The sequence below is a fragment of the Pseudonaja textilis genome, chromosome Z (assembly GCF_049901715.1).
Source record: "Pseudonaja textilis isolate UNSWEBS1 chromosome Z, rPseTex1.2, whole genome shotgun sequence".
NCBI classification, from domain to species: domain Eukaryota; kingdom Metazoa; phylum Chordata; class Lepidosauria; order Squamata; family Elapidae; genus Pseudonaja; species Pseudonaja textilis.
Window position 1 is genome coordinate 80185558 of NC_142008.1, and position 12109 is coordinate 80197666.

At 36.2% G+C, this 12109-nt stretch overlaps 1 protein-coding gene across 1 annotated transcript in view; it reads right to left on the reverse strand.

Moving 5' to 3' along the window:
- Positions 1–12109, reverse strand: part of ZNF830 (zinc finger protein 830) — a 30065-nt gene that overhangs the window by 4484 nt on the left and 13472 nt on the right. Inside the window, exons 5-7 of the mRNA XM_087916016.1 lie at positions 5544–5773; positions 4431–4521; positions 1047–1110 (exon numbers count right to left, since the gene is read on the reverse strand). Of these exons, the coding sequence (XP_087772142.1) occupies positions 1047–1110; positions 4431–4521; positions 5544–5773 (385 nt within the window). The remainder of the gene's footprint in view (positions 1–1046; positions 1111–4430; positions 4522–5543; positions 5774–12109) is intronic.

The window sequence follows — 12109 nt, forward strand, 5'->3', positions numbered from 1 at the left end:
GAGTTGTTTGTTTATTATTCTTGCTTTAACAGATGCAAATAAATGAGATGGGCAAGTTTCATTTTTCATTTAGTTGCATAATAATTCTGCATACTAATAGTTGCCCAATAATTGTGCATAGATATTCTCCTAAGAAAGCCAAAGCCTCACTTTTACTTTCTTAATATTCAGGTTTCATATTTAACATTTTGGAGTAACCGAGAGCATGGTAGTTGTTCAAAAATAAAATTAATCCTCCAAAATACAACTTGCCTAATAATTGTGCACAAGTGTATCATCTAAATTGTTGGCTATTCTCCTCAGCTTGGTCTGCAAATTTGATGAGTACCCATTCTATCCCCTCATTTAGATCATTTATGAAAATATTGACAAGTACTGGTCCTGAGATAGAACTTTGAGGAATTCCACTGCTTACTTCTCTCCGTCTAGATGTAGTTCCATTGAAGATTACGTGCTGAGTGCATTTGGTCAGCCAGTTATAAATTCATCTGATGGTGGTATACTTTATCCCACATTGTTCTAATTTACCAAGAAATAGGCTGCAGTTTATTTTGTCAAATATCTTATTGAAGTCTAAATAAACTATGTCCACAACACTTCCATTTTCCACAAATGTATAGCTGCTCATTCCATTCCAATTGTTGAGATTTCAATAAATACATCATAAAAGGCATTCAATATCACCTTAAGTGAAGATTAAATCTAGAGAGATCTATTCAGGTTTTACTATATCAATAATAATATTAAAATATCAGTTATATTTTATAGTATCACTCAAATCACAGAGAAGAATATCAACGATTTTAGGGACCTATTACAGCAACTAGAAGTCCTTGGATTGTTCATTTATTTGTTTGCTTGATATATACCCAGCCTTTTGCTCTAAGATCTCAAGGCTTCAATGGTATTCTTATTCCAATAAATAAGACAGTGATCTTATTTATTTATTTATTGCTAGAACAATAATACGAGCTATGATGTAGGTAAAACTCAAAATGTGTCACATGCCGAAGAACTCATATGAGCTGAAACAATTAAATACTTGCCTTTGCATCCACTTCTGGATCATCAAAAAATCCCTCTGGTAAGGCCTCTGCAGTGTTTTCTCTTCTAAAATGTTAATGCAATAATTAATACTTACCTCAAAGTATTGTAACAAATGAACTATTTAAACTGAAAGTAAGTAAACATCATCATACTTAAGGTGATTAATGATAGTTGAATAAGAAACATAAAGCCACCTTAAAATACAGTACAAGTAGTCTTTGCTTAATGACCAGTCATTTAATGACCATTTGAACTTGTAACAGACCCCCTATAAATTACTTATGACTTGTCCTTGAAGTTTTGGTTTCCACAACATCTCTTGCAATCATATGATCACATTCAGATGTTTGGCAACCAAATCACATTTATGACTCGCTGCATTGTCCCACAGTAACATGACTGCGATATGCGACTTTTTTGCTGTTTCTGATGTTTTTGCTGGTTTCCAACAAAAAATGCCCACTTAAGACAGTGAATTTGCTTAATGACCATGTGGTTTGCTTAACAACCATGATGACTTGCTTTATGACTGTCATAAAATGGTATTAAAATCAAGTCTTAATTACTATACAATTGGAACAACTTACAAGCAAAATTTCTGGTTCAATTATGGTTGTTAAGTGACAAGTACCTGAATTATTAACATTCATTTAATAATTATTAATATATTATAAAGGTTTAGTTATTCCAAACCTTAACATCAAATTAAGAAAATCCTCTTAACCAGAATCCTGAAGTCTGCATGTTTCCAAATCTTATCTAAATTATTTTAATACTTTAAAAATATTTTAATACTTTTAATATTTTAAAGTATTTAAGTTCTGTGGCTTTTATTTGTGCTACACCAACTACCATAATATATTTAATCAGGGTTGTACTGAGCATGAAGAGTGGCAAAAATAATGAAATGGAAATATTTTTCAGGTGTCAAGGAATGGAAATATGTGATTCATTTTGGAAAAGGCAATTTTTTTCCACCATCCAAGGAGGCAGCAATATGTATTAATTATGGCACACATTCTGTGGTATCTTACACTATATCTTGCATTGTTCATATTATATTAATAAATTCATTGGAAAGTTAGTGAGTATTGATAAGTATTTTTTTTTCTTTTCCCTAGTTTGTATTTTTAGCTTGTACTTTCAGATTTTTGAAGTTTCCTTTTTCTTAGATTAAGGACAATTTTATCCCAAAAAATAAAAGTATTAATAAGGATCCAAAACTCTCGAACCACATTTTCTTAAGAAATCAAAGTAACAAACATTTTATATTATTTTGTGTTTTGTTAGGAATATGAGTCACCTAACAGCTATTTGGGTTAGAAATATATAAACCAGGATAAACATTTTAAAACTGTATCTTTAAGAAAATGCAAAACTGTAGTTGGGTGTGGTTTCTCAAATGGCCATAAGATGGAGCCAGAAACCTGGTTTGTTTAGTCTGAGTCTCAGAAGAGAGTGTGAGTGTATCTTTGTTTCCTTCTGTTGGAAAGTATTACCGTTGCTCCATTTCTTCTAATTTACTGATATTACTGGATTTAATGTAAGTCTATTGCTGAACTGTGTTTGATACTGGACTTTGATATTTGGATTATCCCTGGAATGAAAAACTTATTGATTTACTTGTGAATGACTTTGGATTGCTTATTTTGGACTTTGCTTAAACCTTTCTGGAAGTAAAAACCTACATTTACTGTACAGTGTATCTGTGTACTGTGTGTGTATTATTCAAACACTTCTCTCAAATACGTATACTCTCATTCTCCTAATGGGGAATTACCTCAACATGTTTCAAAGCCCAAATTATATACATTTATTGCATAATATTACATAATGGTATTTTAATGTCTCTATTTCAATCCCCAAAATACAATCATGGAAATCCTATCATTATCCAGGATTATTTTATACCTATCTTTTTGAAGAACTGTAACCTGTTATGTGAACTAACCAGAACCTTCTAAAATTTTAAAGTTGCTAATAAAAGTTACCCAAGAAAAATATATCACAATTCTGAATACAAATTGGTATGACAGAGATCTGCTTTGATTTCTAGGGCTAACTAGCACGATATCTACTGCTATACAGTTTGGCAAAGTAATACATACTTTTCAAACTGCCATTAGATTCTTTTTTTAAAAGTAGGAAACATAGTGAGAGAAATAAAATACAAAGCACTAAGAAATCTCTGTCCAACAAAAATAACTCATATTCTGTATGTTGATTTCCACTAAAAGAAAATACAAATAGCTATTACTATACACTTCAAAGCCAACTCACTGAAATATTTCATCTACTGACTGGAAACACTGTCTCATCTTTGACAAATTTAACAAAAAATATTCAGTTATGGAGGATTGAGGATCCTAAATTTTCTAATAATGATAATAACAATAGCAAATATATGGATATTCGTATCTATTATTATTTATATGAATGCCAGAAAGGATTGTTTTGGTTGTATTAAAGCAAAGAATACAAAAATGGAAAATTAAAGGAAACTTATGTACAGAACTGGTTTTAAGATTGAGGAAAAAATGAAATACTTGGGTATTACTGTAGCTAATATGAATTCATATTATACATTATACATTCAGATAAATTATGTTCAGATATGAAATTTAATTAATTTAATATGTTAAAATGGGAGAAATTATAATTGTCATTGTTGGGGGAGAATCTCTGTCATAGAATTGATGTTTTGGTTTCAAACAATTCCTATTTTGGCAACTAATGGACCGTTTAAGCAATGGCAATATTGAGTGAAAAAATTCATATAAAATTTTATCATAAATTTTGAGAAGATAATGAATTGCAGAGTTTGTAATAACTACAGGTAGATTTTGCCTACCAATTATCCTGTTTAACAACTATACAACAACTACCCTGTTATGACAATGCTGAAAAAGTAACTTTACAACCAGTTTTCTCATTTACAATCATTGCAGCATCCTCATAGTCACATGATCAGTTTGTGGGCACTTTGCAACCAGTGAGTGTTTACAAACACTGTATTATCTATTACTCATATAATCAACATTTATGCACTTCAAAACCAACTTCTGAAAAGCAAAGTCAATGAAGAAGCCAACAGTAAAATTGCAAGTCGTAGTCTTATGATCCTATCTTAACAACTTATTGTTTCACTTAACAACTGAATGGGAAGTAACATTATAAGTGGCATATGATCTTTCACTTGACAATCAAATTGCTTTGTGACAATTGACAGGTCTTATTGTAGTCATTAAACAAAAGCTACATATAATGCTATAAATAATTTTCCGATAATAATTAAATGTATTTGTCCATATTTAATTCTAATTAAGGGGGCAAAATAATTCAGATTAAAATATTAGGCAATTTTTGATTTAAAGATACTTGACCTTTGATGATTTTTTTCTTGCGGTTCTGCCTTCTGTACAGATTCTGAATGGGATAACTGAGGAGTAGCTAAAGTACTGTTCTCCAAATAGTCTAAAAAACACAAGATTATACTTAAGCACAGCCTAAAATATGTGATTTTGTGTGTGTGTGTGAGAGAGAGAGAGAGAGAGAATGAATGAATGAATGGTACAGGGAATAAACTGAAAAACATTGGTTTACAATTCTTTCCATGTAAATCGACACCTATGGATCAAATTTAGAATGAACTGAACAAGAAATTCTAGTTTGAGATTGAGATTAAATTAATGCAGTTTGAACAAGTGTAGGCGGAAAGAACAGCACCCATAGCAAACTGTGATGTTACCAAATGACAATAAATGCCATCTTTGCACAAGTGAACTATTCTATTCTTGCAATACAGTATTTTAATTATTCATTTCAATATTTACTTCCTTTGCCCAAGTGACCATTTATGGAGACATTCCAAGAGATCCACTGTTGAAGTAAATTGAACTATATCTGCAGGCTTAATCTCCTCCTGCTCGACCATGTTAGCACTAGCTAGAATGATAATAAATTGCTCTAGACTGACTCTCATATTATGGGTCTACTATTAGTTCATACCCATGAACATCTTATCTGTCATGTCGGTCATGTTCAGCTTTTGACATGGAAAGAGCTGAGCCTGCTTAGACACAAACACCAGGGCATGATGTGGAAAAAATAAGAAATCCAGCTTGTTTAAACATTATGCAGAACACTAATTCTTTCTCCCTGCATCCTGCAACCATGATACTGCTGAAAATACTTAGTGAAAGAACCTGAAGTCAAGGCCAATCTAAGAGAGAAGGCAGCAAAACCTGTCACCTTCCATCTCAATGAGTGATGCTTGTGGAATACCATTAACTGATGACATTGGACTATGCTGTTACTGCCAGTTGAGGACTGCTTCAAGGTTGATCTGAGAAACAGTGAAAAGGAAGGATAAGGAAATCCTTTATTTCTATTATTTAGCTAAACAATAACCTGTGCTACGATAGTAAATAAAAATGAAACTAAATGGGATTTTCTTTTGTATAGTTATTTGATGGATCTAAAAATCCTAATCTTACCTGTTGATGAGCAGGCCACAAGTTCTGATTTTGGAACAAGATCTGAAGATAATTCATGCTGAGCTGTGATTGGCAATGAAGTTTTGCCATCCTTCTCTCTACTGTCTTTTGTCATCTCTTTCTTTCCTTCCTCTGATTTATGATTTCCTAGTAAGATAGCACTTGAACCTTTTGAAGATATTATTTCTACTTCTGTTTGCTCAGTTTTGTCAAAAAAATCTTTTGGCAACCTAAAAAAGAAAGGCAAACTTTTTAAAATGCAGTCACAATACAAATCAGAATTCAGGCAATCAACTCAACTAGTTTTTAAACTTCTATTTTAAAAATGTATTACTATGATCACAAGGCTGCTGCAAAAATGGTTTGTCTATAACAATGCATGTTGAATCAATCATTCACTGTTTTTGCATGCAATTCATAATGTTCAAAAAGCCAACTGTTTGATCTATAGTGTCTCAGTTCTCATGCAAATTTACTATACAGGAATAACATTAATATTCTGTTGCAGTTTGTAGCAATGGTGGTCCCTGAAGTCCAAAAGGTTGGCGACCTGTTATAGAATACTGTGCAAAATTTTATTGTAACAGAGATTATAGAATACTATTCTAGAGTCTTTAAATCCAAGCAGAAAACTCATCATCATCATAATCATTGTCTATCCACTGAAGGATGGCCTCTTCTGCATGTTTTTAACCAATACAGTCTTGAGCTTTCTTTTGCCGGTTGGTCCCACAATCCTTGATGTCGTCAATCCATCTTGCCCACTTATCAGCTATGTCACCAGCCTATTTCCATTTCAATTCTTTTACTCTCTTGATGATATTGTATACCTTTGTTTGTTCTCTAATCCAGGGGTCCCCAATCACCGGGCCCCAGACCGGGACCGGTCCGTGGAACATTTTCTACCGGGCCGCCGGTTTGCTGGGCACTGCCATCTTGTTTTGATGAGACAGTGCTTCCGGTGAGCTTTTCTGGTTGGAAAGCGGCGTTTGGGTCCTGAAGGAATCCTCGCGCCTTAGTTTCATCGAAGGGGGGGGGGCGGCTTCGAACAAAACTAAGGCTCGAGGATTCTTTCAGCACCCAAGGCAAGGCGAGCCGAGCGACCGTCCCGAAGCTGTCCCGAAGCCCATCGACAAAGGTACAAAGGAGGAGTTGAAGGTGACAGGGAGAAGCGGGAGACGGCTGGCTAGCCAGTCGCTCGGCTCGCCTTGCCATGAGTGCTGATGCCGGTACCGGGCCGTGGATCATTTCATGATGCCGGTACCGGGCGGTGGCACAAAAAAGGTTGGGGGCCACTGCTCTAATCCATGTATAGGTCTTTCTATCTTGTTTTGTGATGCTGAGCATCTAGCTTTCTATGGCTCTTTGTGCCACTCATAGCTTTTATATGAATTGTGAGGTTAGTGTCCATGTTTCACTGGCATACAGAACAGGTCTATAGCATACACTGATCCTTTTTCAGGCATTAGGGAGGTTGTTCTTAAAAATGCTTAGCTTGCCAAATGCCTGCCAACCACATTTAACACGCCATTCCATTTCCTTTATTGTATCACCTTCCTTTGAGATTTGTTGGCCAACATATGTATAATGATCTATTATACCTAGATCTTCTCCAGATAACTATTATTCTTACTTTGGTGAATTTATTAAACATGACCTGGCTCTTTTTCAGGTTTATTTTTAAGGCAAATAGTTCTCGTACTTTGTTCAGCTTTTGTACGTGTCTTTGTAACTTTTCTGGGACTTGTGAGAAGAGAACAATGTCATCTGCAAATCTTAAGTGATTTAAATAAGTATCACTGATTTTTATTCCATCTTTTGCCCAATCCAGTTTGCAAAATACTTTTTCAAGGCAGGCTGATGAAAGGATAAATGATATTTTATTTAACAGATTTAACAGATAACAGATAATCAGAGTTGGAAGGGACCTTGTAGATCATCTAGTCCAACCCCTCACCCAAGTGGGAGACCCTACACCATTTCTGACAAATGGCAGTCCAATCTCTTCTTGAAAGTCTCAAGTGATGGCGCCCCCACAACTTCCGAGAGCAAGCTGTTCCATTGGTTGATTGTCACTGTCAGAAAGTTTCTCCTTATTTCCAGTTTAAATTTCTCCTTGTTCAGTTTCCATCCATTATTCCTTATCTGGCCTACAGGTGCTTTAGAAAATAGCTTGACCCCTTCCTCCCTGTGGCAGCCCCACAAATATTGGAAGACTGATGGTCTCCCCTGGTCCTTCTCTTTACTAGACTAGCCAAGCCCAGTTCCTGCAACCGTTGTACGTTTTAGCCTCCAGTCCCCTAATCATCCTGGTTGCTCTTCTCTGTACTCTTTCTAGAGTCTCAATATCTTTTTTATAATGTGGTGAACAAAACTGGAGCAGTACTCTAGGTGTGGTCTTACTAAGGCTTTATAGAGTGGTATTAGTATTTCCCTTGATCTTGATTGTATCCATCTGTTAATACAATTTAGGATTGCATTAGCTTTTTTGGCTGCTGCTGCACCCTGCTAGCTCATATTTAGCTGGTTGTCCACAAAGACTCCAAGATCCCTCTCACAGTTACTGCTATTGAGCCTGGTTTCACCCAGTCTATATGCGTACTTTTGGTTTTTCTTGCCTAAGTGTAGGACTTTACTTTTCTCTTAGATACGGCCCAGTGTTCTAGTCTGTCAAGATCCATCTGGATCTTGAGCCTATCTTCTTGGGTGTTAGCTATTCCCGCCAGCTTAGTATCATCTGCAAATTTGGTAAGGTCCCCTTCTATTTCTTTCTATTTCTAAGTCATTAATGAAGACATTGAAGAGTACTGGGCTTAAGACGGAACCTTGTGGTACCCCACTGCTTACTTCCCTCCATGTAGACTTAGACCCATTAAGGACTATTCGTTGAGTATGGTTTGCCAGTCAGTTGCGAGTCCATCTAGTGGTGGTGCTATCTATTCCACTTTTTTCTAGCTTACTAAGAAGTAGGTTGTGGTGTACTTTTTGTCGAATGCCTTGCTGAAATCTAAATCCACAGTATTTTGCTGGTCTACTAATTTAGTCACTGTGTTGAAGAATGAAATAAGATTGATTTGGTGTGATCTGTTTTTAAGAAACCCATGCTGACTGCTAGTTATTACCTTACTTGTTTCTAGATGTTGGCAGATCTGTTTTTATTATCTTTTCCAGTATCTTCCCAGGTATTGATGTTAGGCTGATTGGTCTATAGTTTCCTGGGTCTGTTTTTTCCTTTTTGAAGATGGGAACCACATCAGCTCTTTTCCAGTCCTCTGGTAGTTCCCGGTGCTCCAGGATTTTGAAAGATATGGAGCAGTGGTTCTGAGATGACCTCTACCAGCTCCTTTAAAACTCTGGGATTTAATCCATCAGGCCCCGGTGATTTGTTTTCATCAAGATCAGATACTATTTTTTTTTTGCTTATTTTAACTTTTATTTCTGGTCTGTCTTTTACAGTTATGTTTTTGGTGGGTTGAGCTATAGTTTCTTTTTGCATGCAGATGGGATGCAAAGAACAAGTTAAGCAGTTCTGCTTTCTCTCTGTTGCCTGTTACTTCCTTGCCATCTTCTCTCTTTAGTGGAACAACTGTTTCCTTGATTTTTTTCTTGTTAGTTATATGTTGGAAGAAAGTTTTTTTATTATCTTTGACTTTTGTTCCAAGTCTTTGTTTGTTCTGAGCCTTTGCTATCCTGACTTCGTCTTTGCAGATTCTGGCTATCTGCTGATATTCTGCCTTATTTATATGTCCTTCTTTCCATTTTTTGTACTTGTCCTTTTTTTCTTTCAATTTGCCAGAGAGATCTTTGTGCAGCCATGCTGGTTTCTTCTTGGATTTCTTGTTTTTCTTTCTCAGTGGTATTGTGCTGGTCTGGGCTTCTATGATCATACTTTTTAGAGTTTCCCAAGATTCTTGAGTTGTTTTCCCTTTTAGGATTTTCATCCATGGAATCTTTCCCAAGTTCTCTCTGAGTTTATTGAAATCAGCTCTTTTAAAATCCAAGACTCTGGGGTCATTATGTTCTGTTGTTTGTGTTTGTGTTATGTTGAATTCTAGTATGATATCGTCACTCTCACCCAAAGTTCCTGCAGTTTCAACTCTCTCTATCACTTCTTCTCTGTTTGTAAGAATTAAGTCCAGTATGGCTGTCCCTCTAGTTTCATCCTCTACCTTTGGGACAACAAAGTTGTCAGCTAGGTTGGTTAGGAACATTTGATTTCTCACTTGGTGCAGAATTAGTTTTCCAATTGATATCAGGATAATTGAAGTCTCCCATTACTATTGTTGTGTGTTTCCTGCATATGTTTATCAGTTGGCTGGCAAAAAGGACATCTATTTTTTCTGCTTGATTGGGTGGCCTATAAAATACACCTATGGCCATGTTACTCTTTTTTTCTTTTATATTGACCCATATGCATTCTAGGAGGTTTTCATCTTTGGTTTCATGCATTTCTGTAGTCCTTTACATACAGTGCAACTCCACCTTTTATGGGGTCTGGGGTTTTTTAATAGTTTGTATCCTTCTACCAGTATGTTCCAGTCATGGGTTTCATCCCACCAAGTTTCTGTTATTCCAACTATATCATATTTACCTTCATGTATTCATAGTTTGAGTTCACCCTGTTTCTTCCCCAGACTTTGTGCATTTGTATATAGGCACTTGAGATCTTTATGTCTGACACTGTATTTACTGTCTACATAACCTGTGTTGTGCCTGTCTGCCCCTACTTTCTTGCCACCTGTTTGATTAGTGCACATGGTATGGCACTCACTATTAAATGCTTGGTTTTGGTTGGCATCAAGGTTGATAATCTTACCTGTACAAACATCAATTTTGCATGCATTGGTATCCTTATTAGTTTTAGGTTGCTGGGGACAGAAATGTTCTGAATCGATTAATTATCTGTCCCCGCTGTTCAGTTTAAATGTTTATCCAGGAAATCTGTGAATTTAATGCCAGGTAACTCAGTCCCTTTCTTTGATGGATGCAAATCATCTCTTTTGTACAGTTTTTCATTGGGCCAGCTGCAGACATGACTAATAAAACCCAAACCTTCTCTTTTACACCACTCCTTTAGCCACACATTAAACTCTGCTACATGCTGCCCTTTCTCTTTTTCTTCCTTGTATACTGGTAGAACCTCCGAAAAGATAAGCCTACAGCCCATATTAAGTTTATACCCCATTTCTGAACAGAAAGTACATCCTTCTGGGATAGATCGTTTGTACCAAGAGGTATAATAGCATCAACATCACAGTCCTTGCTGGCATTCTTGACTATCTTAAGAATACATTTCTTGTCTCTGGTAGACACCTGACCTCTTTCAAAACTTCAGTATCCTTTCCTAAATTTACATCCCTTACAACTGAGTCCCCAACCAGAAGGTGGCTTCTCTTTTTGGATGTCTTATTCTTCTTGTGTGACTGGTACGTAATACCTAACTCACACTTTCTCCTTTCCAAAGTAAGTTCTTCTAGGACCATGATTCCCAGCTTACTTATCATTATCACAACTACCTTGACCTGTCACTTTAGTGTCCCTATTAAGGTCAGCACGGGTACTGCATCTGTTAGGCTGGGACACGGCAAAAGCTTTGTGTTTATAGTCCACAGCTCTCACCTTGCCAGATCCCACGGTTGTCCATACTGCCCTTTTCCTGTAGGATCTTTGTGATAGTGGGGGCTGGTAGCACGGCAGCTCAATAGATGGCTGGATTGGGCACCTAATTTCTGCTAGATTAGAGATTCTAGATAGGTAATCTGTCCATGTAGACTGGTAACTTTTTTACAAAGAGTATCCAAGTTTGAAAAGAGTACTGCGAAAGACAGCAGTAAAACAAGTATTACACTGAACTAAGCCGGTCATTTTGAAACAAAATAAAATCACAATCTCAAGTGCACTTACCCTAAATGTCTTATTGGTATTCTTGGTTTATAGTTATGTGATTCACGCGCCGTTAGGTGCATGGGCTATCTTTCTCCTTTCTACTCACCCTCTGCTTCCTTCACAAGCAGTCAGCAGCTCCTCCCACAACCTCTGGGAATTTGAAATGCAATGGAAACAATTCAAACTGCCTCTCTCTTTTCTACTCACCCTTTGCTTCCTTCACAAGCAGCCAGCAGCCTCATCATACATTTTGTTCTATGTTGACTTCGTTCTATGTCCACTTTTAAGATAATTAAGGCAAATAGTTGGCTTGTTTTTTCATATATTGACTGTAATAAGTTTATGTAAGCAGTCTCTACGTCTTGGTTGAGCAATGCATTCATTATTGCTTGTAGGAATACTGAGTCCAATACCTTTTTGTAGTCAATGAAACCATGCACACAGGCATTGTGTACTCATTGCGCCTTTCAATGACTTACGGAACAATCTGGATGTGATCAATTGTGTTATAACCACTTCTGAACCCTGCCTATTCCTTTGACTGTACATCATTTAATATTTTCAATGTTCTTTTTGCTATTATGTTGGTGAAAACCTTGTAGATGACTGAAAAAAGGCTTATTGGACAATTTCTTTAAATCATCTTGGGTCCCCTTCTTACGTATAAGAATCACTTCAGC